The 22068-nt window shown below is 43.2% G+C and overlaps 1 protein-coding gene and 1 long non-coding RNA gene across 3 annotated transcripts in view; one reads left to right on the forward strand and one right to left on the reverse strand.

Annotated features, from left to right (window-relative positions):
* CFAP97 (cilia and flagella associated protein 97) overlaps nucleotides 1-18757 on the reverse strand; it is a 34968-nt gene extending 16211 nt beyond the window's left edge. Inside the window, exons 1-2 of the mRNA XM_053256498.1 lie at nucleotides 17890-18757; nucleotides 17722-17793 (exon numbers count right to left, since the gene is read on the reverse strand). Coding sequence (XP_053112473.1) covers nucleotides 17722-17793; nucleotides 17890-18757 — 940 coding nt within the window. The remainder of the gene's footprint in view (nucleotides 1-17721; nucleotides 17794-17889) is intronic.
* On the forward strand, nucleotides 12780-19917 carry LOC128327574 (uncharacterized). 2 transcript variants are annotated; one of them, XR_008308682.1, is made up of 3 exons: nucleotides 12780-13186; nucleotides 14219-14282; nucleotides 17933-19917. It is a non-coding gene; the product is annotated as an uncharacterized LOC128327574 (long non-coding RNA). The 2 variants fall into 2 exon arrangements; XR_008308681.1 differs by lacking the exon at nucleotides 12780-13186 and adding an exon at nucleotides 13335-13404.
* Nucleotides 19918-22068: the final 2151 nt, after the last annotated feature.

Consider the following 22068-nt stretch of genomic DNA (forward strand, 5'->3'; position numbering starts at 1 on the left):
CACGGGCAACATCGACATGTAAATGGCGCCCGCACATAGACAGATAGCACTTATGTGCTGATGTTGCCCGTGGGCTTCTGGGAGAAGCACTGCAGCCACACGACACGGAGTTTAATACCAATAGCACCACATTTGGACGGAGGAGGGGTAGATAAGACCGGCCTTCCTCCTTTCAAAACACCTACTACACACACACACACACACACACACACACACACACACACACACACACCTGGATGTGCACAAAACACTTCATGCACATCCCTAGTGCTATGTAGAAAGGCCTACTGGCTTGTTTATACCTGACTTTCTGAACTTTAATAAAATGTGATCAAGACTTATGAAAGAAGTACTATGCTGAATTGTCAACAGCAAATAGGTAGGTGTAAAATGCTAATTTAAGGAGATACATTTTGGAAAGGGGGAATAAACTGGCTGACAGAGAGAATTAGTGCCCTTATAAGTCAACATAAGGAAAGAAACATAAAAACTGGAACACAATATATATAGAGAGAAGACAAAGTTGAAGTCAGAAGCAATATGCTTCCTACTTCTAGAAGAGTTGTTGCAGCTGGGGACACTCAGTGCAGAAACACTCAGTGCAGAAAGGTAAGCAAGCAAACCAACATTCCACAATAGGAGTATACCCACTCCAAGCCAATGGCAACCTTGTAACATCCAACATGAGTACAAGTATATCAAATGATAGATATAAAAATTATAACAGTTCTAGGAACTATTTATTTCCAGAAAAATTACAAAAATGTATGCAATGGCTTGCAAGATTAATAATTAGTCTTCTCACCACCTAATATCAATTTCACATCACTGTGACATTAAACACCATTCATGCAAGTTAAGTTAGTTTATTTAGCTATTCCTCAAGTTAGAAAATCCAAGGTTGTATCAAAAGGTTTCCTTCCTCCAAAGGCGCTTCTTAAGCGCAAACCTCCAAAGGAAGCTCTTTCTATATGAGGAAGGAAACCTTTGGATGCAACCGATCCTCAGCATGGTAAGGGACACAATAGACAACACTAGCAAATCAGTAAGGATATTTTAGTCAACTTCATTCAATACACAAGAGGCATACAGCACAGTGAAAGACTAACTGTGGCAAACTGTATTCACAACACATTAATAGAAATTAAAAGTACTTAGTATCTGTACAATTTACTGTCAACACAAACACATGCAGGTTAGAAAAAACTATTTCCACAATACGGACCTGAAAATTGAATTAATTCTGGCTGAACCTATAATGATACTAAAACAGACAAAAAAAGAAAAGATACAGAAACATCACTGAAAGCCCTGCTGAGGTCGTCTGCCAAGACATTTTCCAGTCCCTTGATGTGGATGGCAACAAGATAAACATTTTGGATATGCACTAATTCCACAACTGGGTGCTCAGAGAACAAAGGGAATGCGACACTGGGCCACCTTGTAGGTTTACATAGGCGATCACCATGGTATTTTCCATTTGTAACAATTGTGTTTTGAAGTAAGGGAGCAAAAGACTTCAGTGCCAGGTAAGCTACCATCAATTCTAAGAAATTGATGTGCATACTTTGTTGTTTCATTGTCCACAGACCCTGAACCCGATGGGCTACACAATAGGCTCCCCAATCCGTCAGAGAGGCATCTGTCATGACACATTGTGTCGGAGTTGGAGGATCAAAAGCAAGCCCGTTCAGAAGGTTCTCCCTCACTTTCCACCACCTTACTGACTTTAGAACTTGTGGGGGGATGTGCAGCAGCATCCCTTGACTGTCGATGTTTGGGCAGAACGATCGCAGGTACCACAACTGAAGATGACGCATTCACAATCGACTGTGCAGAACCGTAGCTTTGCATGAGGCCATTAAGCCAAGCAGTCTTTGGATCTGATCGGCCCATTGTTGGGGATGATTCTCGAATAGGCACACAAGTGCGTAGATTTGCTGGTACCTGTCCAAAGGCAAATAGGCCCTTTTTGTTTGAGTATCCAAGACAGCCCCTATAAAATCTATTGATCTGTCTGGCTGGAGTTTGGATTTGGTCCAATTGACTTGGACTCTCAAGTCTTTCAGTAGTCGTAGGGTGTACTGGATCTGAGATTTCAATTCCAACTTGTCACGGTGTACCAAGAGCCAATTATCCAGGTACAGAAACACAGTGAGCTCTAGCGTTTGTAGATAAGCTATGATTGCTGACATGCACTTTGTGAAGACTCTCGGTGATGATGATAAACCGAAGGGCAGAACTCTGTACTGGAATGCTAAGTTTCCTATTGCAAATCTCAAGAACTTCCAGCGGTTGTCCTGAATTTCAATATGAGAGTACTTGTCCTTGAGATCTAACATGGCAAGCCACTCCTCCTTGGCTAGGAGAGGAAGAATTCCCTGCAACATTGTCATACAGAACTTGTGTATATCTATATGTTGATTCAGGCTGTGGAGATCCATAACTGCCCTGAGTCCTCCGTCTCTTTTGGGGACGAGGAAATAGTGTGAGTAGAATCCCTTCAGTCGGTCTGTCCACTGCACCGGTACTATCACACACTTTTTCAATAAAGCATGCACTTCTTGGCACAGGGCCAAGGTCAGGGGAGAGGTCTTTACACCTTTGAAACTTGGCAAAGTTATGAACTCGATAGCATAACCAGTGTTGATAATTCTTAAGACCCACTGGTCTGATGTTATCTGGTGCCATGCCGAGGCATGACTGGCCAACCTGATGACGCTGGGTGGCAAACAAGTTGTTATCAAAGGCATGCCATTGACAGCCAGTACATTGGTGGTTAAGGCTTTGGCCGACGATGATGGTGCAAGCGGTGGACAGTCTCCAAGATCAAAGAGACTGGTACTGTCCTTGCCAGTATGAGGGCCTTGGTTCTTATTTCTTTGGGCATAGCTCTTTTTTTTTGGTAAGGTTTAAAATGTTTCCTATAGTCTTTGCAGTCCTGGTACTTGAAACCAGAACGCTGACGGTTATAGGACCAATAATGGGAGGAGCCTTGGGTCAAGGCAGCAGCAGTTGAAAATCTCTTGGCTGTAAATTTTGACTTTTTCAGCGTTTCCATCATTGCATCCGTAGATTCGCTAAAAAGGCCGTGTCCATCGAATGGAAGATGTTCAATCCGGTCTTTCATGTTGTTATGCAACGTGGTAGATCACAACTAGGCATGACACCTGAAGGAGACTGCGGTGGTCATTGTTCTAGACTCAGTCTCCACCAAGTGTTTGAAAGTGCTTAATTGTTGTCTGGTGATGCCACCCGGCTTATTAGAAAAAGTGCAGGACCAGGGCTATTGTTTATATTGTTACCTGCCTATGTGGGAAATGGTACATCGGCAAGACTGAGATATGTGCTTGTGTCAGGACTGCCGAACACAGTTCTAGGATCAATTTGCGAGTGATGGATGCACCTTTGGTCCGTCATTTTGTAGAATCTCAGCACTCTGTAGATGACATTCGATCTTTTGTACTGTATGTATATCAGAGGCGTCGATTTACTTCCGCAGATGTTCAACAGTCTCTTTTGCAAAAAGAAGCCTCCCTTATCTTTGCATACCAGACATTGGAGCTGGCTGGGCTTAACACCAATTTAGACCTGTCCTGTTATTTATAGGACTACCCCACTTTGATTTCTTTGACCATTGGTTTAACATCTATCTAGTTTTGCCCAGTTATCCAAAGGATCTCCCTACCCTGAGTTTCTAGATTTCAAACTAAGCCCTGTGAACATTATTGTACTGCCCTATGTCAATCAGCATCTACTACTTCAGTTCCCCTTCAGCTTTTTGCTCTTGAGAATTCTTTTTCAAATTCTTGAAAAATTCATGCCCCCTTTCCCCCCCTTTTGAGTTATTCTATTTGGCTGCCTCCTCCTTTCCTCCGTTTTTATCACACGTCTTTACACCTGGCTTAATTAGGCAGGATTAATGGTTTTATGATACCAATGTAGTATGCCCTCAGCTCTCTGTAGTTTTGTTCTGTGGACTCTTTGTCTTTAATGCCTATCAGGTAATTTGTGATCTGTTAACTTGTTCTAATTTATTTTCTGCTGAGTCATTTATTTGCCTGCACGCGTGCCTGACTGTGATGTTGATGACGCTGTACACAGCTGAGGGAAATCTACTTTAGACTGATATAAATTTGAGAAGCTTTCACTGGCACATATGCCGGACAATACTGAGAGGCTCTATTTAGCCTGAGGATTGAGGTATCAGTATTAATGATGTTAAGGAGGTTTGTATGTATTTTTGCATTAGGATATTTTTTTCTGCAGCATTTTGGTTGTTGGGACTTTCCCCTGGCTGACTGCATTTATGTTTAACACTGAACAGGCTGATGAAGCTATCTCTGCGAAACGGCTTATATCCGGAAGAGCCATTCGACATGTGAAACTTGCATTCTTCCACAAGGGCACGAGTGGGCTTAGTCTGTGATTGATGACACCTATATTTCTTTGAGGCTACGCTCAATTGGCTTTGTGTTATTTGCTTTTTTGCAATCTGGAACTTTCATTCCTGCATGGATGATATTGAGCCTTGCCCACTTTATCCAGCAGCCCCAATTTTGCCCTGCTGAGTTATCTCTCGACACGTGAAGTTCGCATTCTCCTACAAGGGCACGAGTGGGCTTAGTTTGTGATTGATGATTTCCACACTCCATTGAGGCTACGCTCGGTTTGGTTCTTTTTGCAATCTGGAACTTACATTCCTGCACAGACAATTCTCCAACGGCAAAGCTGTGGAATCGTAACAACCAAGTCCAAAATCCTAAGAATAGTCAACTCACAGTCTGAAGTCCAGAACAATGAAATATCTGTCCGAAGTAACATTTTCTTTTCCATAAACTGAGGAGCAATAAACCACAGGTCTCAACGCATCAGCGGTCGAAAAGAAACTGAGACAAAATGGCGCCCGACTGCTGGGAAAAGAAAGGCATGGAGCACGTGCATGGCAGGGAGGGATGCCAGACAGGAGCTAATTAATCCATCCGGAAAGTCCCTGCGCAGGTGCATAACCCATTTCTCATGATGACAACAGATCACTTCCAGATCATAAGAAAAGCCCTGCTGGATCAGGCCCAAGGTCAATCTAGTCCAGCAGCCTGCTTCACACAATGGCCCACCAGATACCTCTGGGAAGCCCACAGGCAAAAGCTGAGGGCATGCCCTCTCTCCTATAGCTACTCCCCTGCAACTGGTATTCTGGAGCATGTGAAGAAGTGGAGAATGTGCAAAAGACATATTCGATTGGAGAATTAAGCAAATATATAAACTATAATAATCTAATCATTTTATGCCTCATAACATCTCCTAACATCAACACTCATGCAGCACTAGCCCCCGCACTGATCTCTGAGGGTGATGTTGCACAAGAGCACAAATACTTTTCAGAGCTTGTTTGTACTCCGGAACAGCTCTGTTAGAGCAGAAACTCATCACTGAGGGTCAAACGACATGTTTCTGCTCTAACAGAATGGCTCTGGAGCTCAGGCAAGCTACAAAAAGTATTTGTGCTCCTGCGCAAAAGGGCCACCACACTTTGAAAAGTGCAGAACCAGTGCAGGGGCTAGCACTGCATGGATGCTGATGTTAGGAGCGCCCACACTTAGTCTGGATGCCAGCCACCGTGTAGCATCCAGACTAAGTTAGTCATGATCAAGTCCCAGTGGCTGACATGATATGCAAGTCTAATAGGGACGGAAGACATAAGCATCACTGCTATGGATACAAAAGCAGCTGCGCTGTTGTTTCTGACCAGTAGCTGCACAAGAAGCATCCCCATTGCGGTGAATGGGAGAAGCCACAGGAAAACTGCTTGCATGACCGCCGGTCAGAAAGAGCACCACTAAAACATCCAGGTCCATAGCAGTGGCAGTGATTATATTTTCCGTTCCTGTTAGACTTGCGCCACGGTAAGTGGCTAAGCGCCAGCCGATATTGCTGTTGGAAATTGCTGGAAGTTGTAAATTACTCTCTGGGATCACCCAAGAGCAGCCCCCGTAAAAGGTTTACTGCCCTTCCCACTTCTGATTCCAGACTTGCCATCTGAAATATATAATTTCACCATAGAATGGAGGAGCAATAACAAAGAGTGCTCACTGACGGATTGCCATCTTGTCTCCAAGGGTTTTTAAAAACTTTTTATTTGACTAGGAGACAATGTCACATAATGAAGTGTTTTCACAGTTCTCAGTTTCAAACTCTTTTTTTTTGCCAGGCAGCATGGGAAGATGCTGTTCAAGAAATATTAAGTGTAAAAAACTAAGGAGAAGTAGTTGGATAGTTCTTTGGCAAGTAAAAATCTATACTTTTGTGAATTTAGAATTTTTCTGTTCCATTGGTTTACATATTTGAATGTAGTGAAACTACTATAAAGTACTATATAAAGAGTCACTTACACATCTCAACCATTCATTGCTTGAAGCCTCTACATAGAGAATTTCTTCTACATTAAGAGTGCTTTAGTTTTCTCCAATGGATAAACCACCCCAATCTTGCTCTACCATACAGTCCCTATGAAGTACAGTTAGAAATATTGCTTAGTATTATACACAAAAAGTTGCCTTAGGAAACAAACTTATTACCACTAAACAATGTCCCCTCCACAAATTAAAGTGGCTACTGCTTAACAGAAGATGTAGTGAAGTTTTTCATGAACCTTCACACAGTGTTCGGCAATCTGCAAGCAAATTTGAATAATAGGCTGAGACAATAAATCTCATCTCAAACAGTGACCAACTAAATCTGCAATACTATGCACACTTATCAGAGAGTAAATCCCCACTGAATACAGTAGAACTTACTTCTGAGTAAAGATGCATAGGCGTTTGCAGTGAAACAACTGCCTCCCAGAATGTCATAGCTCTTGATCTGACTCATCCAAGAACTGATGCCTACCACCATGGATAAGGATACACAACACAATCATAAGACATATGAATGATAAATTCAATGGGAGCATTCAGGACTGCCTGTAGAACACTACAAAAGTGCAACATTATCCAAGATGGCAGCAACATTGTTATCTGACAACTTTGGTCAAAATGGCCACAGAAAGACAACACATTGGGAGAGTGGGCAGGAATAAGGAGTGGAGAGGTTTAGTGAAAATAAAACCTTAAGAATTTTGTCGATCACATTTCATGGGCCATTCCTCCACCCCATCACCCATCAAAGGTAATCCATAGAAAACATATCCCAAGTCAAAAGTATTTTTGTATACTCCTCAGCTCTCTAACTGGGGACTTGTGTGTACAAAGTTAGATATTAAACAGACAAGAACTTTTAGGTTTGTAACTAGTTTAGAAACATATTTACTTTATATACAAATGCCAACAAGTTCTTTTTCAGATTCACAGAAAACAATTTGGGACACACTGTGTGCATAAACAACTACACATTTTATAATGATAATCCAAAAAAGTGATTTTTACATTTAAATTTTTCTTCAAAATAGTCCAATTATACCAGGTTAATTCAAACAAAACCCTCCTGCAAAGCTAAAAACTGCTCATTAGAAAGTTGCGCTGCCCATGAAATGACAATTGATACTGTAGATGTTAATTTTCCCCATCAAGAATAAACTTCTGTAAACTGTATATTTCTTCTATGAAAAACTTGTATTATGGCAGTAAAGCAAGACTCTTGGATTACAGTGCATGTGCACTAGGTGCTGTCCAAAATAAAAAAGTAAACTGTTCCTGGCAACAGAAAACATACAGTTTTTAACTTATAGACCCTAAGCCACATTTGAGACACTATTCTGTAAGATATACTTCTTTTCTGTGCTTTTCCTTAAAATTGCACAGATAAATTAGTTTAATTTTTCCTTCTCTTTAAGATTATTTCTCCTCAGCTCTCTCACCTATTTTCCTTCAGTAAGTAAATTCCTAAAAACTGGGATGCTGCATCACATTGGTTGATTTAAATTGTAACTGTATGGAGAAAGCCTCTTTTCAGCTGTTCAGCTCTTTAAGTACTTCTGACTTCTGGAAAGGTTACTGTCTGCATGTCATAATACAGAATTTGCTGCCATGACATCAGCAAATACATCATAATAGACTGCCATAGAACATCACATATCAGCTAGAGTGAAATTAAATATCAGAAGGTGCCATTTGCTGGTGCTTTAATTCACTGTGCCAATAATCCTCCTATGCCTTTTGAAGACAGATAGGCATTACCTATAGACCAATTATTTAAATATGGCTTCCAAAATGAAAGCATATATGCATGGAGAGGAGAGCTGGTCTTGTGGTAGCAAGCATGACCTGCCCCCTTAGCTAAGCAGGGTCCGCCTTGGTTGCATTTGAATGGGATACTTGATGTGTAAGCACTGTAAGATATTCCCCTTAGGGGATGGAGCCGTTCTGGGAAGAGCATCTAGTTCCAAGTTCCCTCCCTGGCATCTCCAAGATAGGGCTGACAGAGATTCCTGCCTGCAACCTTGGAGAAGCCGCTGCCAGTCTGTGTAGACCAGGGATTCTCAACGTTGGGTCCTCAGATCTTATTGGACTTCAACTCCCATAATCTCCAGCCCTAGTAGCCTTTGGTTGGAGATTATGGGAGTTTAATTCCAATAACATCTGGGGCAGAGGCGTAACTATAGGGGGGGCAGGGGGGGCACGTGCCCCGGGCGCCATCTTTTCTGGTCACGTGGGGGGCGCCGCCATGACCAATTTTTTTTAAATTTTTAATTTTTTGTTAATACAAATGTTTCCTGCTCAGTGCAGCAGCGCTGCAGCAGTCAAGGGAGTGCGTCGGTGCCCCCTTCCCCACGAGCAGTCCCTTCCGCGTCGCCTGCGTCCCCCCCATTGCTTTGCTGGCACCTGGCGGCCAGTCAGTGGCCTGGCGCGGCAGCGGCGGCGGGCGCTTGTGAGGAAAAACCTAAGTATAATGTAGTATGTTGGGGGGGCGGGGGGGCCCAGTGGGGGGGGCGCCATTTCAGTGCTTGCCCCAGGCGCCGTTTTCCCTAGTTACGCCTCTGATCTGGGGACCCAATGTTGAGAATTCCTGGTATAGACAATACTGAGCTAGATAGACCAATGGTCTGACTTGATATATTGCAGTTCCCTATGTTCCTATGCATATACATGCTACCAGCCATTTAAGCTATCAACCTGATGTTAGTGATGTGCACGGTCCGGAGAAGTCCGGACCGGCACCGAAGGGGGGCCTTGTTTTTAGGGCGGGGAGGGCTTGCTTAGCCCTCCCGCCTCCTTGCCCCCGCCAGCGCCCGTATTTTCTAGTATAGGGGCGCTGGAAACCAGCCGCCCCCCCGCCGCAGCAGCGGCGGCGAAAGAACTCCCAATGCCAGCCCTCCCTCCCTCCCAGCTAGCTGCCCGCCCGCCCGCTCGCTCACCCGCTCACCGCATAGGAAACGAGAGGAGCTCCGGCACAGAGCTCCTCTCGTTTGGAAGGCCTCCGGCATAATGGTGTTTTGCGCGCGCACACGCGCATGCGCGCACCGCAAAGCACGCCATTCGCCGGAGGCCCGGTCTACCCGCCGGGAAAGGGCCGGGTAGACCGGGCCTCCGATCGCTGGGTAGACCGGGCCTCCGATCGCTGGAGGCCCGGTCTACCCAGCGATCGGAGGCCCGGTCTACCCGTCCCTTTCCCGGCGGGTAGACCGGGCCTCCGATCGCTGGGTAGACCGGGCCTCCGGCGATTGGAGGCCCGGTCTACCCGGCCCTTTCCTGGCGGGTAGACCAGGCCTCCGGTGAATGGTGTGCTTTGTGGCGCGCGCATGCGCGCGCGCGCGCAAAACACCATTATGCCGGAGGCCTTCCAAATGAGAGGAGCTCTGTGCCGGAGCTCCTCTCGTTTCCTATGCGGTGAGCGGGTGAGCGAGCGGGCGGGCGGGCAGCTAGCTGGGAGGGAGGGAGGGCTGGCATTGGGAGTTCTTTCGCCGCGGCGGCGGCTGGTTTCCAGCGCCCCTATACTAGAAAATACGGGCGCTGGCGGGGGCAAGGAGGCGGGAGGGCTAAGCAAGCCCTCCCGCCCTTAAAGGCATACCCCCCACCCGGACCCGAACCAGGCAGGGCCGGACCGGTCCAGCAGTTCGGCCATTCTTTGGAATGGCCGCCAGACCGGTTCGGGCACACTACTACCTGATGTACTAGGGTTGCCAGATTCAGTATGGGACAGACTTTCATTCACAGCTGCCCATAAGGGAGAAGCACCTGTCAATGTTCTCTCAACAATGTAGAACCATGACAAAATTGCCTCTTATATGGAAGACAAAGTCCTGCTCTGCAATGGGCTTATGAACCAAAAGAGGTGCTTACCATGTTAAAATTTTCATTCACAGGGTTAAATCTTTATTTTCCATGCCAAATTTCCCAGGGATAGCTGATTAATATAAGAGGAGACTGGAGCGGAGCCACCACTGAGTGAACAGGTTCAAAGAACCTGGGCCGCCAATGAAAAGGGCCGCTGGAGCCCCTGTTGTGCGTGATGTCACATGCAAAGGAGGCATGGCCTGATTGCTAGAAGGCCCGCCCCAATCCTCCCCATCTCATTTCCAGGCAGTGCTTGCTGCCTGACAGTGTTTATTTCCCTTCCTCTCCTCAGGGGGAGATGCTGAGAGATTTTATCAATCTGTGCAAGCCTTCAGTTCCTGAAATCCATTGAGGTAAAAATGAAATTTCAGTGTTGGAAGCAACTGATTATGATTACAGAAACAAAACTGAGATGATAGCATCTCAAGACCCTATTTTTAAAATGAAAAGTACTTAAAGAGCTGAACAGCTGAAAAGAGGCTTTCTCCATACAGTTACAATTTATATCAACCAATGTGATGCAGCATCCCAGTTTTTAGGAATTTACTTACTGATTAGCGAAGCCAGTCATACAGTGGCTTGTGTTCTGCCCTTCCAGAAGCCCTGCCAGTGTCACCCTGTGCACATGATGTCACATGCACGGGGTCATTACTCGAGCTCTGGAGAGCCCCAAGGGAGCTTTCCTCGTCTCATTTCCAGGCAGTGTTTGTTGCCTGACCAGAGGTGTAACTAGGGAAAATAGCACCTAGGGCAAGCACTGAAATTGCACCCCTGTCCAAACAGGAATGATGGGACTTGTAGTCAACAATATCTGGAAATCCTTGTTAAAAGGAACACTGTGCCATCTAGACATGGTTGTTGATCAAAACCTGAAAACATGAGCCATCTCTGTAAAAGACTTAGAACAACAGTCAGGAGTTATGTGAGGATTCCAAGTGTCATTTTCTCTGTCTCATCTCATTCTTTTTAAAAAACATGACTTTATCCTAGAGGATCACCTGCCCAAATAGCCACTAGCAAAATAGGGGAAGAAGAAGGTGGTGGTGGTGGGGTCTATAAACCAGTGAATGATTCCTGCCAGCCTTTGTCTTATGATGACTGTTGGCTCATGATGGGGTATATGTGCATTCACCACACTAGTGCTTACTTTGACACCAAGAGGGAGGAGGATACATTAGTTTGCCACACTAGACAGAGGCATTTGCAACAGGAGCAGACAGCCAAGTTCTGCCTGGGCCCAAACCAGCCCCTGCCAGACTAAGAAATCATTGTAATTTGCCCCTTCCTGTCACAAGCAGTGTGCTGTTCTTTTATTATTGACTCCAACTCTCAAATATCCCAGTCATGGATGGAAAATTCACAGTCAATTTACAAGGGACACATTTTCTACATGGAAGTTTCTTCTGTGCAGGTGTTGTGCAGAAACCCATGTGTAGTGACCGCCAGGGGCATAGCAAGGTTGGAATGGGCCAAGATGAGATTTTAAAATGGGCCCCCAGCCCCTCAAAGTCCAGGGCCTCCACACATCCCAGGCCCCCAAGGATTTAAGTCTGATATTTCAAAATAAGTATGCTACTTGGAAATACATTTCACTGAATACACACATGCACACTTCACAGTATATAGTGATATACATTGAGTACTATGTATTTGTGCTACTTTTAATGCCTAGAACACACTAGCAACGCTAATTATTAAAATGGCCCCCTCGCTGCAGATTAGCAAAGGAGACTTTCAACCATGCAGGGTGAGCCTATGTTTGTTTTCTCAGAATTCTTGAACAAATTCAGTAAAGTTTGATTCCAGGAGGTTTTTCACATGAGGCTTTTAAAGCCCTTTAACACACATCTCCTCTGGAATGGAGGTGCTGCATTCACATGTTGGCCAGATGTACCCTGAAGTCCTGTGAGTTATTGGAGAGCAGTTCACACACAAGAAAAATAAAATAAAAGCACAACACATGCTTCACAGTTCTCACTCAGACCTTCTGGGTTGCAAAACAACTTGAACATAAGTGCATTTATAAATGAATGAAAGAAAGAATGAATAAATAAATATTTGTTCCAGAAGTTTTTGTAATTTTCTGACACGAAACAAGCCACTTATAGGCCTTAGATAGTTTTTGTTTTTAAAGCCAGCACATTTTTCAGTCTGTTTTAAATTAAATATTCAGAGACTTCTCAGTCTCGCCCCACCACCCATATCAAAGCCCTATGGCAAGCAGATCCCTATATATGGGGGTAATCACAAAAAGGAATTCACAGCCTACCTTGCAAAAGCTGTGCTGGGTGGTCTGGTCTGCTGCAGGGAGCTCTGCCAGCCTCCTTCTTGCCTCCCTTGGGGCCTGCCGAGTTCAGGCTTCAGGGAGGCCTACTTGGAGGCCTCTCTGGAAGCCCCGCCCACCCGCCGATCAGCTGAGAGGCGGGGAGAGAAGAGCTCTGCAGTTTGCAGGCCTTGCCGATCCTAGGCCTCATTGCCGATCCTAGGCCGGAGCTGGAGGCAAGTGGCTGAGGGGCCCTGGGGCTGGGCAGGTGGGCAACGGGGTGGTGGTGACAGGAACTGGTGTGGCACCCCCATCTCAGTGGCGCCTAAGGCACGTGCCGTGCCTGCCCCCCCAGTTCCGCCTATGTGCCTGACAGCATATATTTCATTTTAAAATGAAATTGAGTTTCATGTGGCTAATTTTATTCAGTTACAATGACTCTTGCTGTACAGACTACTGAAGATTTCAACACCATTACTAAATTTAACTAAAGGTCAAGATTTACAGAAAGACCTTAAATATGGTGACCTGCCAGGATGGATTTTAAGGGGTCTTCCCCGCCCCACCGACAGTTCAAAAAAGTTTGAAAGAAGGATTGAGGCATTGTTGCTTGTGATTTATACACTAATTCGACTGCTCTGCTAAACAGGTGTGGCAACTTTTTATTTGGTATTGATTCTTCCACAATGTTGACACTATCCAGGATAGAAAAAACTGTCTAGATAATAAAAGCTTCCTTTTGTTTACTTCAGTGTCAATAGTTCTTGTTTCAATTTTCAATTTTATCTTTTTCTTTCAGTGTTCCCAATTAATAAAAACTGAGGGACCTTCACCTACAGCAGTCTGCTGTTCCATCTCTAATATGGGGTATATTTGTAATTAATGTTTAACTAAAAACCAAGACATTTATACTTTTAAATTTGACAAATATACAAAACAATACAATTTGATTTGCTAACTACAATTATAACGGCCTACATCCAGTAGTGTTGCATCAGTGTAATGCTGTTGAACTAGCATAAGGACATGGCATAATGATGTTGCGCCAAGAAATAAAACTCTGCTCCAAACTAGTTCTTGCACTAGTGCAACATGTTGCGCAAAGTCATATATATCTCAGAAATCTCCCACAATGTTGCACATCCATTAGTAGAACACCACAAATGGCCTTGAGGGCCCCATCTTCTTGCATTACGTCAGCACAACAGTAGTTTCAATGCATGCCAATGCATTTTATGTTCTTAAAATGGGAAAGGGAGTTTAGATCTGACAAGCACATATTTCAAGTTTTCTTCAAATTTTCCTCCCTCCAGCTCATCAGAAAAAGAGTTTAGATCTCATCATATTCTATATATTTTCATGCCACCAAACTTTGTGGAAATTATACATCTCATTGGGTAGCATCCACAGTTGTTCTGGTGTGCAACAGGAGTGCTTGCTCCAGGATATGGAATGCTATTCCAAACTAAAAACAACTGTGAATGCTACCCTAAATTCCATGCCCTTTCATTATCAATATTCTCTATTGCTCTGCTTTTCTGATAAGTTAACTAGATATGCAGTATACACTAAGAAATATTCAGCTTCACTTGTGATAATAAAACAAACTGAGCTCTGACAACACCTGAACGGAAGATATACAGCAAGGAAATTATAACCCCTTTAATTTTTAAATCCCCAGTGCTTCGAATGAGGGGCCCATACCACTTCTCAGGAACTCCTAGGAACCTAACCCAATTTTTCAGGTTTGGTTTACATTTTGAATATTGCAGTTTTAACATTTACAGTACTTTTGTGAAACATAATCCCTGTAATATTTAAGAGTCTCCTGTACAGTTGTTTACATGTGTTGAACACAGATACACAGTAAATTCCTATCTGTACCATGCATTCGAGGGGCCTGTATCCAGGTTTAATTTTAAAATGAGTGAAGGGATAACCATTCACATAGAAACATGTACTATACAGATCCTGCTATTCGAGCTCAAATCGAATAGCAAACTCATCAAATTGGTTTGTCAAAAACAGCCAGCTTGGCCAGCTGTCTGAACAAATCACCCTCGAATCACTTGAATCGGTTTTGGTGATTTCAGCACCATTTTGATGCCTGTTGTTCTGGGGAGAGCTGGAAAAACCTGCCTTAAAAATGGCAGTTTTTCCATGGAGAGCTGGTCTACCAATTGGGGTCAGTAAGTAGACCAGCCCTCTGCTCTAGACTTAGCACAAAAGCCAGCCTCGGAGGACTGGTCTATGTGGTAGACCAGTCCTCTGAGGTGGGCAGAGCAGAGGGCTGGTCTTCCCGGAAAAATGGGCCTCAAAATGGCACTGTTTTTCCAGGGAAAACTGGTCAACCAATTGGGGTTGGTAGGTAGACAAACTTAGTTTGTCTCCTCCGCTCTGATCTTAATGCATCTGCCCACCTCGGAGGACTGAACCCAATTGGTAGACCAGATTCCCTGGGGGGAAAGTGCTATTTTGAGGCCCATTTTCCAGCTCTTACTGGGAAAATGGGCCTCAAAATGGTGCTCAAATCACCCGAATCAGGCCCTTTATTTTGAGGGTGATTTGATTCGAAGACAAATCACCAAATCATCCCTGATTCGAGGTTGAATAAAATTGCACACCCCTACTATACAAACATCTGTACACTCGTACAACATAATGTCTGAATAGGGCTAATGTATGGTAGTAGGGATTTGATAAGCACAGACATCACATGAAGTAAGAGGTGCTCTCAGGCAATGGTTGCCTGTTTTGGCCTCTGGAGGGAAAGGGAGCCCTCCTGGAAGCCTACACAGATAGTGATGGGATTCTATACAGGCATAGCCTAATTGAGCAGCTTATGTGTGAACCAAATGCAAGTCATTACAACACTGAAACAAAACATTTACCAGAGAATCTCCACAGGAATACAGGAACAGCAGCAGAAAAATCTTCAGAAGGAAGACATAAACATTAACCAAGACTAAGGGTTTATCTACCAGAAGCTGTACATGTATTATAAAACCACAGTGACTCCCACATATTTTGATCAAGTTCATTTTTCATTTTGACTGAAAAATTAACACTAGTTTACTTGCTTTCTTTGTTTAAAGTATAATGGTTTACTTTCATCTACAGACATTGTTCTATTTGTGTGATAAGTGGTGGAAAATATTTTATTTAGTAAGACCCATATATATCTGCTAGACCCACAAAAGGATGAACATATATTTTAGCACCACATTATTTACTAGGTTTTTTCCAGCTCTACTTTTATATATAAACACCAGCTTTAAGAATCTATGCCATTAAGTGATGCAAAGATTATTTCTTGCATATCACATTCTTCCACAAATTAGAGCGCTGCGATCTTCCTATTATACTTTTATATCCTCTCTCAAAGGATGTACTGTATTCTTTTGGATTTCACTTATAGTTTGTGTATATATATTGTATACACACACATGCACGTAAAGCTACCTTTGCTGAGTCAGGCCACTGGTCCATCTAGCTCTACCAAGACTGCAAGCAGCCCTAAAGGAGTATCTTACAGTCCTCACATGTAGAGTCCTTTCTCATGATCAGTGAGAAGAGCTTGAGGGCACATGGGGAGAAAGGCTAGAGAAGCTTGCCTCCCCTGCAGATGATTGGTGCTCTGGTGCTGCGCACCCAGACGTTATGCTGCTGCCTCTGGCAGCATGGAGGTGCAGATGTCAGGATACGTCATCCAGGTCCCTGGAAATCCCACAGTGCAGGTCCATTTTTCTGGGTAGACCAGCCCTCTGTTCCGTGCTGCCTGCCTCAAAGGACCTGTCAACCCAGCAGAACAGTCCTCCGAGGCTGGCTTTTGTGCTAAGTCTAGAGCGGAGGGCTGGTCTACCCACTGACTCTGCTGACCCCAATTGGTAGATCAGCTCTCTCCAGAAAAACTGTGCCATTTTTGAGGCAGGCTTTTCCAGCTCTCCCTGGAAACATGGCATCAAAATGGTGCTCAAATCACCTAAACTGATTCAAGTGATTCGAGGGTGATTTGTTTTCGACAAATCAATTTGATGAGTTTGCCATTTGATTTGAGCTCGAATAGCAGAATCTCATTTGTGCACATCTCTACTATATAGTACATGTTTTTGTGTGAATGATTGTACCTCCACTAATTTAAAAGTAAACCTGGATACAGGCCCCTCGAATGCATGGTACAAATTTACTGTGGTGCCGCAAGAGTACACGGAAGATGAAGCTAGAATATGATTTGTGTTTTTGGACAAGGAAAAAGATTTGAAAGTGTTTATCAGCACTACAACTGATAGTAGAACAAAGGGCAAGCCCATGTTTCATTATTCATGTACTGTAATAATTGTGGGCTATCACTTCATAAGGACAAGTTGAATTGCCATAATTATATATCTGGTGTTGAGTCATCACTGATCATTGTCTCTTAACATACCAGTAAATTATTCAACAATGAACTACAGCTAGGAGAAAAGGTTGAAAATAAGAAAGCATCCTTACAGTAAGATAGTGAAGTACCTGACTCTGGTCCAGTTCTGATGTAACAGAATTGGTAGATATGAAATGAGCCATGTCATCAGGCTCTGTTACGCCTGACACAGGGCAGCCTCCATCTCACCATGCCTGGCTTGACTGATGAGAGATAATTATGTATTTTCTAGAATTTGAGATTTTGGCCAGGGACCAGGAGCTTATCTTAGTGAAAACATGTCTTTCGCTGACCACCAGAAGCCCCTTAAATCTCCTCTAGTTTTTAAGCCTTTTGTAAAAAGTTTTAGATTCCTCTCTTCAGTTGCAAGACCTGGCTACCAGTGTAGTCTTTAACTAACACCCACACCCACACTCTCCCCCGCCCCAGCATTTTCAGGGTTCTGAAGAGGCTACCAGATTCTGCTCTAGAGTCTACATTCTGTAATTTGTGGTGCCAATGTGGCCACACAGATTTTTACCCTCACTCTGAATTCTAATATCAACGGAAGCCTCATAGGGTTGTTACAAGGATAAACAAAGAAAAATATTGCAAGTTGCTTCTCACATTTAAAGTGCTGTAAAAATAGGTTACCACAGCAATGCTTTTGTAAATATTGCAGTGCCAAAGGGCCTTTAAGAGACCTTGAAAATAATTTTGATTCAGATCTGAAATAACAGCAAGCACACACATAAAAAGTAGTAACATATTGCAAATTAAGTCACCTTTCAAAAGATGATTCAAGTCCACAGCATCATGCAAGGCCTTTTGATGACATCTGTGATCTAAGTCGGGATCTAGTGAAAAGGAAATTCAAGATTGGATCTTAATTGCACTTAATTGTAATTATAAATATGATGTATCTGCAATTTATATACTGTATTCAAGCTTACCATACAAGTCCTGGCTCACATTTTCTTGTCTTTTTATCTTTAGCTTCTTATCGTTGGATGCTGCAAGTTCAAAAGACTGGATGGGACTGATGTCTGGTGTTGACAAAGGAGTTACATCAGTTACTGTATCTTCAGATTCTTCTGCATAGTCACCCAGTTTTGGTTTTGCCTCTGCTGACTTTATTCCTGGAGTAGATTTTTGTCTTGGCGAAAGAAGAGCTGAACTACACATGCTTTTCTTTTTGGAAGAAGAAGAAGATGAATCTGACAAGCAACCATCAGAATCTGTGTCTGAACAATCTGTATCAGAACTACAGGATGGGGAAAACGAAGAGGAAGAGGAACTGGCTGCAATATTCTTGTTAATTTTTGCACTGTTAGACTGCTTAGAAATCTTAAGTTTAACCCTCTGGTTTCTGCTGTCATCACTACTATCTTCTTCATCTGTATAGTAATTTTCTTCATGTTCTTTAACTATTTGTGGAACTTGAATTGCAATATTTTTGTCATACATTCTTTCACTCTCTGCCAAGATACTACAAGATGTACCTGCAGTCTCTGAATGCAAAGAAGCTAAAAAGGACAAAGCATTCTCAGGATGATCAGTGCAATTGCCTAGGGTGCACACTTCCTGAGATTTTGTCTCTTTCTCTCGTCTTTCTTCTTCAGAACAGTCAACCACCACCGCTTTGGTTTCTATTTTAACATCAGGATTTCCTATACTTGTATCTTCCACTTGTGTGTGCTCACCATTTTCCTTTCCATCTATTTTTGTGGCTGTTGCTTCTTTCTTCACCTCTTCCTCAAAATCACTATCAAAGAAGGAATGATCCACTTCACAGTCCGACAGATCTTCATACCGGTCCATGACCAAAAAATACTGCTTGGAGTGCTGCAAACAGAATACTGAAATTCATTACACCAAAAAATGAAACAAGTTATGAAGAATCCCTCTCTATAACTATATTAAATTAGGTTGTATACATGTGCTTATGTTTGCGCTCTGGTTCAACAACTAGGGATTTGTTCAGAACTGGCGAGGGGTGGCTCAAGGAAGCGGGGGATACCTTTAAGGATTGGGGAGGGTGCTCTTACACACACACCCTGCCGTGTTTCCCCCGCTGGCGCTGCAGTTTAAAAGAGTCTGGCAGGGCGGCAGCGTGGCTCCCTGCCGCCCCGTTGCCTCCTCAGACCGGAAGCACCCGGCATGCGCACATTGTGCTTGCCTCCGAACACGTTCGTGCACATCCGTATCAACAACTTTAAAACCTGAAGAATAGACATAAAGTAAATAATTGACAGAAGGATTTATCACAAGATAAATGTTTCTCCAGCTACATGACAGAAAAACATTTGCTGTTTTTATCTCCGCGCACATAATTTCACTGAGGAAAGTGTTGTATTGAATTATTTGTTTCTGTTCAGCATTAATAACAGCTCAGTTGTTGTAACATTACAACTGTGCTACAAGCATACAAACTAGCACAAAGAAAGTTTGGTTTACCAATTGTAACGCTGCATATGAAATATATATTAGAGTGACACATATTTCAGTGATATACAGGTTTTTCAGTGTTTTCCTGAAAATATACTAACAAGTCCAAAAAATTTTTAACCCATAAATATGCTACCTATGTTAGTTAATTGTGCTCAAAAACTCCAGCCTAAGCCAATTTCTGGTATAGTTTTCCTGCCTGATCGTTTGTAGGCAACTTAATCACCACAGTTAAGTCTGAAGGTATCTTTCAAGACCAAAGTACTACATGTCTTTTAATCTGCTAAATTAATTATAGCAATTTTGTTATATGTCTATGAGCTCTCATAAGAACTCATTTTAGCAACATATTGAGGCATACATCTCAGAGAGAGTGGGACATATTTCTGATAAAATACACTAATAACTGGGCTGTTAATGTTTGTAACATGGCATCCTTCAATGAGAATATATACCTGACTATCAGTTCTACCAAGTGAGATTCATTTCTCTTTACCAGAAACAAATATAGTAAACCTGTTAATTCCTTATAATTGTTTTTCTATTCACTATTGGGATAAGTAGGAAGATGTTGAAAGGCATCATCTCATACTGCACGGGAGGATGCAATGGTAAACCCCTACTGTATTCTACTAAAGAAAACCACAGGGCTCTGTGGGTACCAGGAGTCGAAATTGACTTGAAGGCACACTTTACTTTTATTGGGATATGCAGCACTGAACATTTCAGATATTTATATTATGAAAAGAAAATCTTTATTTGCTATCCCTTGGCCCCAAAGAACAATAGTCCACAAGCAAGAATATAGAACGAACACACCGTCTGAACTTTTTATGCAATTTAAATTGCATAAAGTAAGAAGTGGGATCTGAAGTAAGAAGTGGGGTCCCCCAGGGATCTGTACTGGGACTGGTGCTTTTTAATTTATTCATAAATGATCTAGAAGTAGGGGTAAGCAGCGAGGTGGCCAAATCTGCAGATGATACCAAACTCTTTCGGGTAGTGAAATCCAAAACGGATTGTGAGGAGCTCCAAAAGGATCTCTCCAAACTGGGTGATTGGGCGAGAAAATGGCAAATGCGGTTCAATGTTGGCAAGTGTAAAGTGATGCACACTGGGACAAAAACCCCCAACTTCAAGTATACGCTGATGGGATCTGAGCTGTCGGTGACTGACCAGGAGAGGGATCTTGAGGTCATGGTGGACAGCTCGTTGAAAGTATTGACTCAATGTGCGGCACCTGTGAAAAAGGCCAATTCCATGCTAGGGATCATTAGGAAGGGGACTGAAAATAAAACTGCTAATATTATAATGCCCTTATACAAAACTATGGCATGGCCACACCTGGAGTACTGCCTACAATTCTGGTCACCACATCTAAAGAAGGACATTGTAGAACTGGAAAAGGTGCAGAAGAGAGCAACCAAGATGATCAGGGGCCTAGAGCACCTTTCTTATGAGGCAAGGCTACAACACCTGGGGCTATTTAGTTTAGAAAAAATACGACTGTGGGGAGACATGATAGAGGTCTATATATTATGCATGGTGTGGAGAAAGTGGATAGAGAGAAATGCTTCTCCCCCTCACATAACACTAGAACCAGGGGTCATCCCATGAAATTGATTGCCGGGAAATCTAGGACTAACAGACAGAAGTACTTTTTCACACAACACATAATCAACTTGTAGAATTCTCTCCACAAGATTTGGTGACAGCTAACAACCTGGATGGCTTTAAGAGGGGTTTGGATAACTTCATGGAGGAGAGGTCTATCATCGGCTACTAGTTGGAGAATGCCTCTGAGTAGTACCAGTTGCAGGGGAGCAACAGCAGCAGGGAGGGCATGCCCTCAACTCCTGCCTGTAGGCTTCTAGTGGCATCTGGTGGGCCACTGTGTAAAACTAGATGTGGGGTGCAATTAAGGACCCCACTGGGTGGTCCCCTATTGGGGTCAGGGGTACCCCGATACTTCAGATGGGCTTTGGGCCTGATCCAGCAGGGCTGTTCTTATGTTCTTAAATGTGCACAGAAGCTTAACAAATATAGTACTTGCTTCATACTGAACTGGCACTACATGCAAAGTCCCACACAGAAATGCAATTAGAAAAATAATCACAATTAAAAGCTCAGGCTCTAATGATTACCATATTTCCTATTTGGGTAGAATTGTTGAAGGCGAGGGAGGGAGTAAGGAACATTTTACAGATGGTTGTATTATAAACTGCGTGTACACACAAAAGGCAAGCACGTTGGCAGGCACGTTAACAACACTGATCTGCAGAACTGCTGTAGCCATGGGAAAAATTATTATGTTTGACAAGCAGAAAGGATCCATGTTAACATTGAAATATAATCAAGGAAAGCTGCATATTGCATAAACGCACGGGCAAGGAAGACACTCTGGAAGGAAGGGAGAAGCCAGTATTTCTGTCACAAGAGGCTTGCTTATTCTGCAACTTGAAGGACAGTCCCCTATCTTAATCTCCAGTGATTCCAGAGGAAAGGAGCCAGAAGTCTCTGCCATACTCTTTTAGCAATACAGACTTACATGATTTGGGGAAAGCAAAACATGCAACTGTTTTTTTGGAAGGTAACAGGGTCAAGTCTGTTACCTTGGAGCAAAAGGGTATTTTTTACCTTTAACTTCCAGGTGATGGGGACACAGAGATGACCGCGGCAACTCC

Source organism: Hemicordylus capensis, chromosome 5 (genome assembly GCF_027244095.1).
Source record: "Hemicordylus capensis ecotype Gifberg chromosome 5, rHemCap1.1.pri, whole genome shotgun sequence".
Classification (NCBI taxonomy): Eukaryota; Metazoa; Chordata; class Lepidosauria; order Squamata; family Cordylidae; genus Hemicordylus; species Hemicordylus capensis.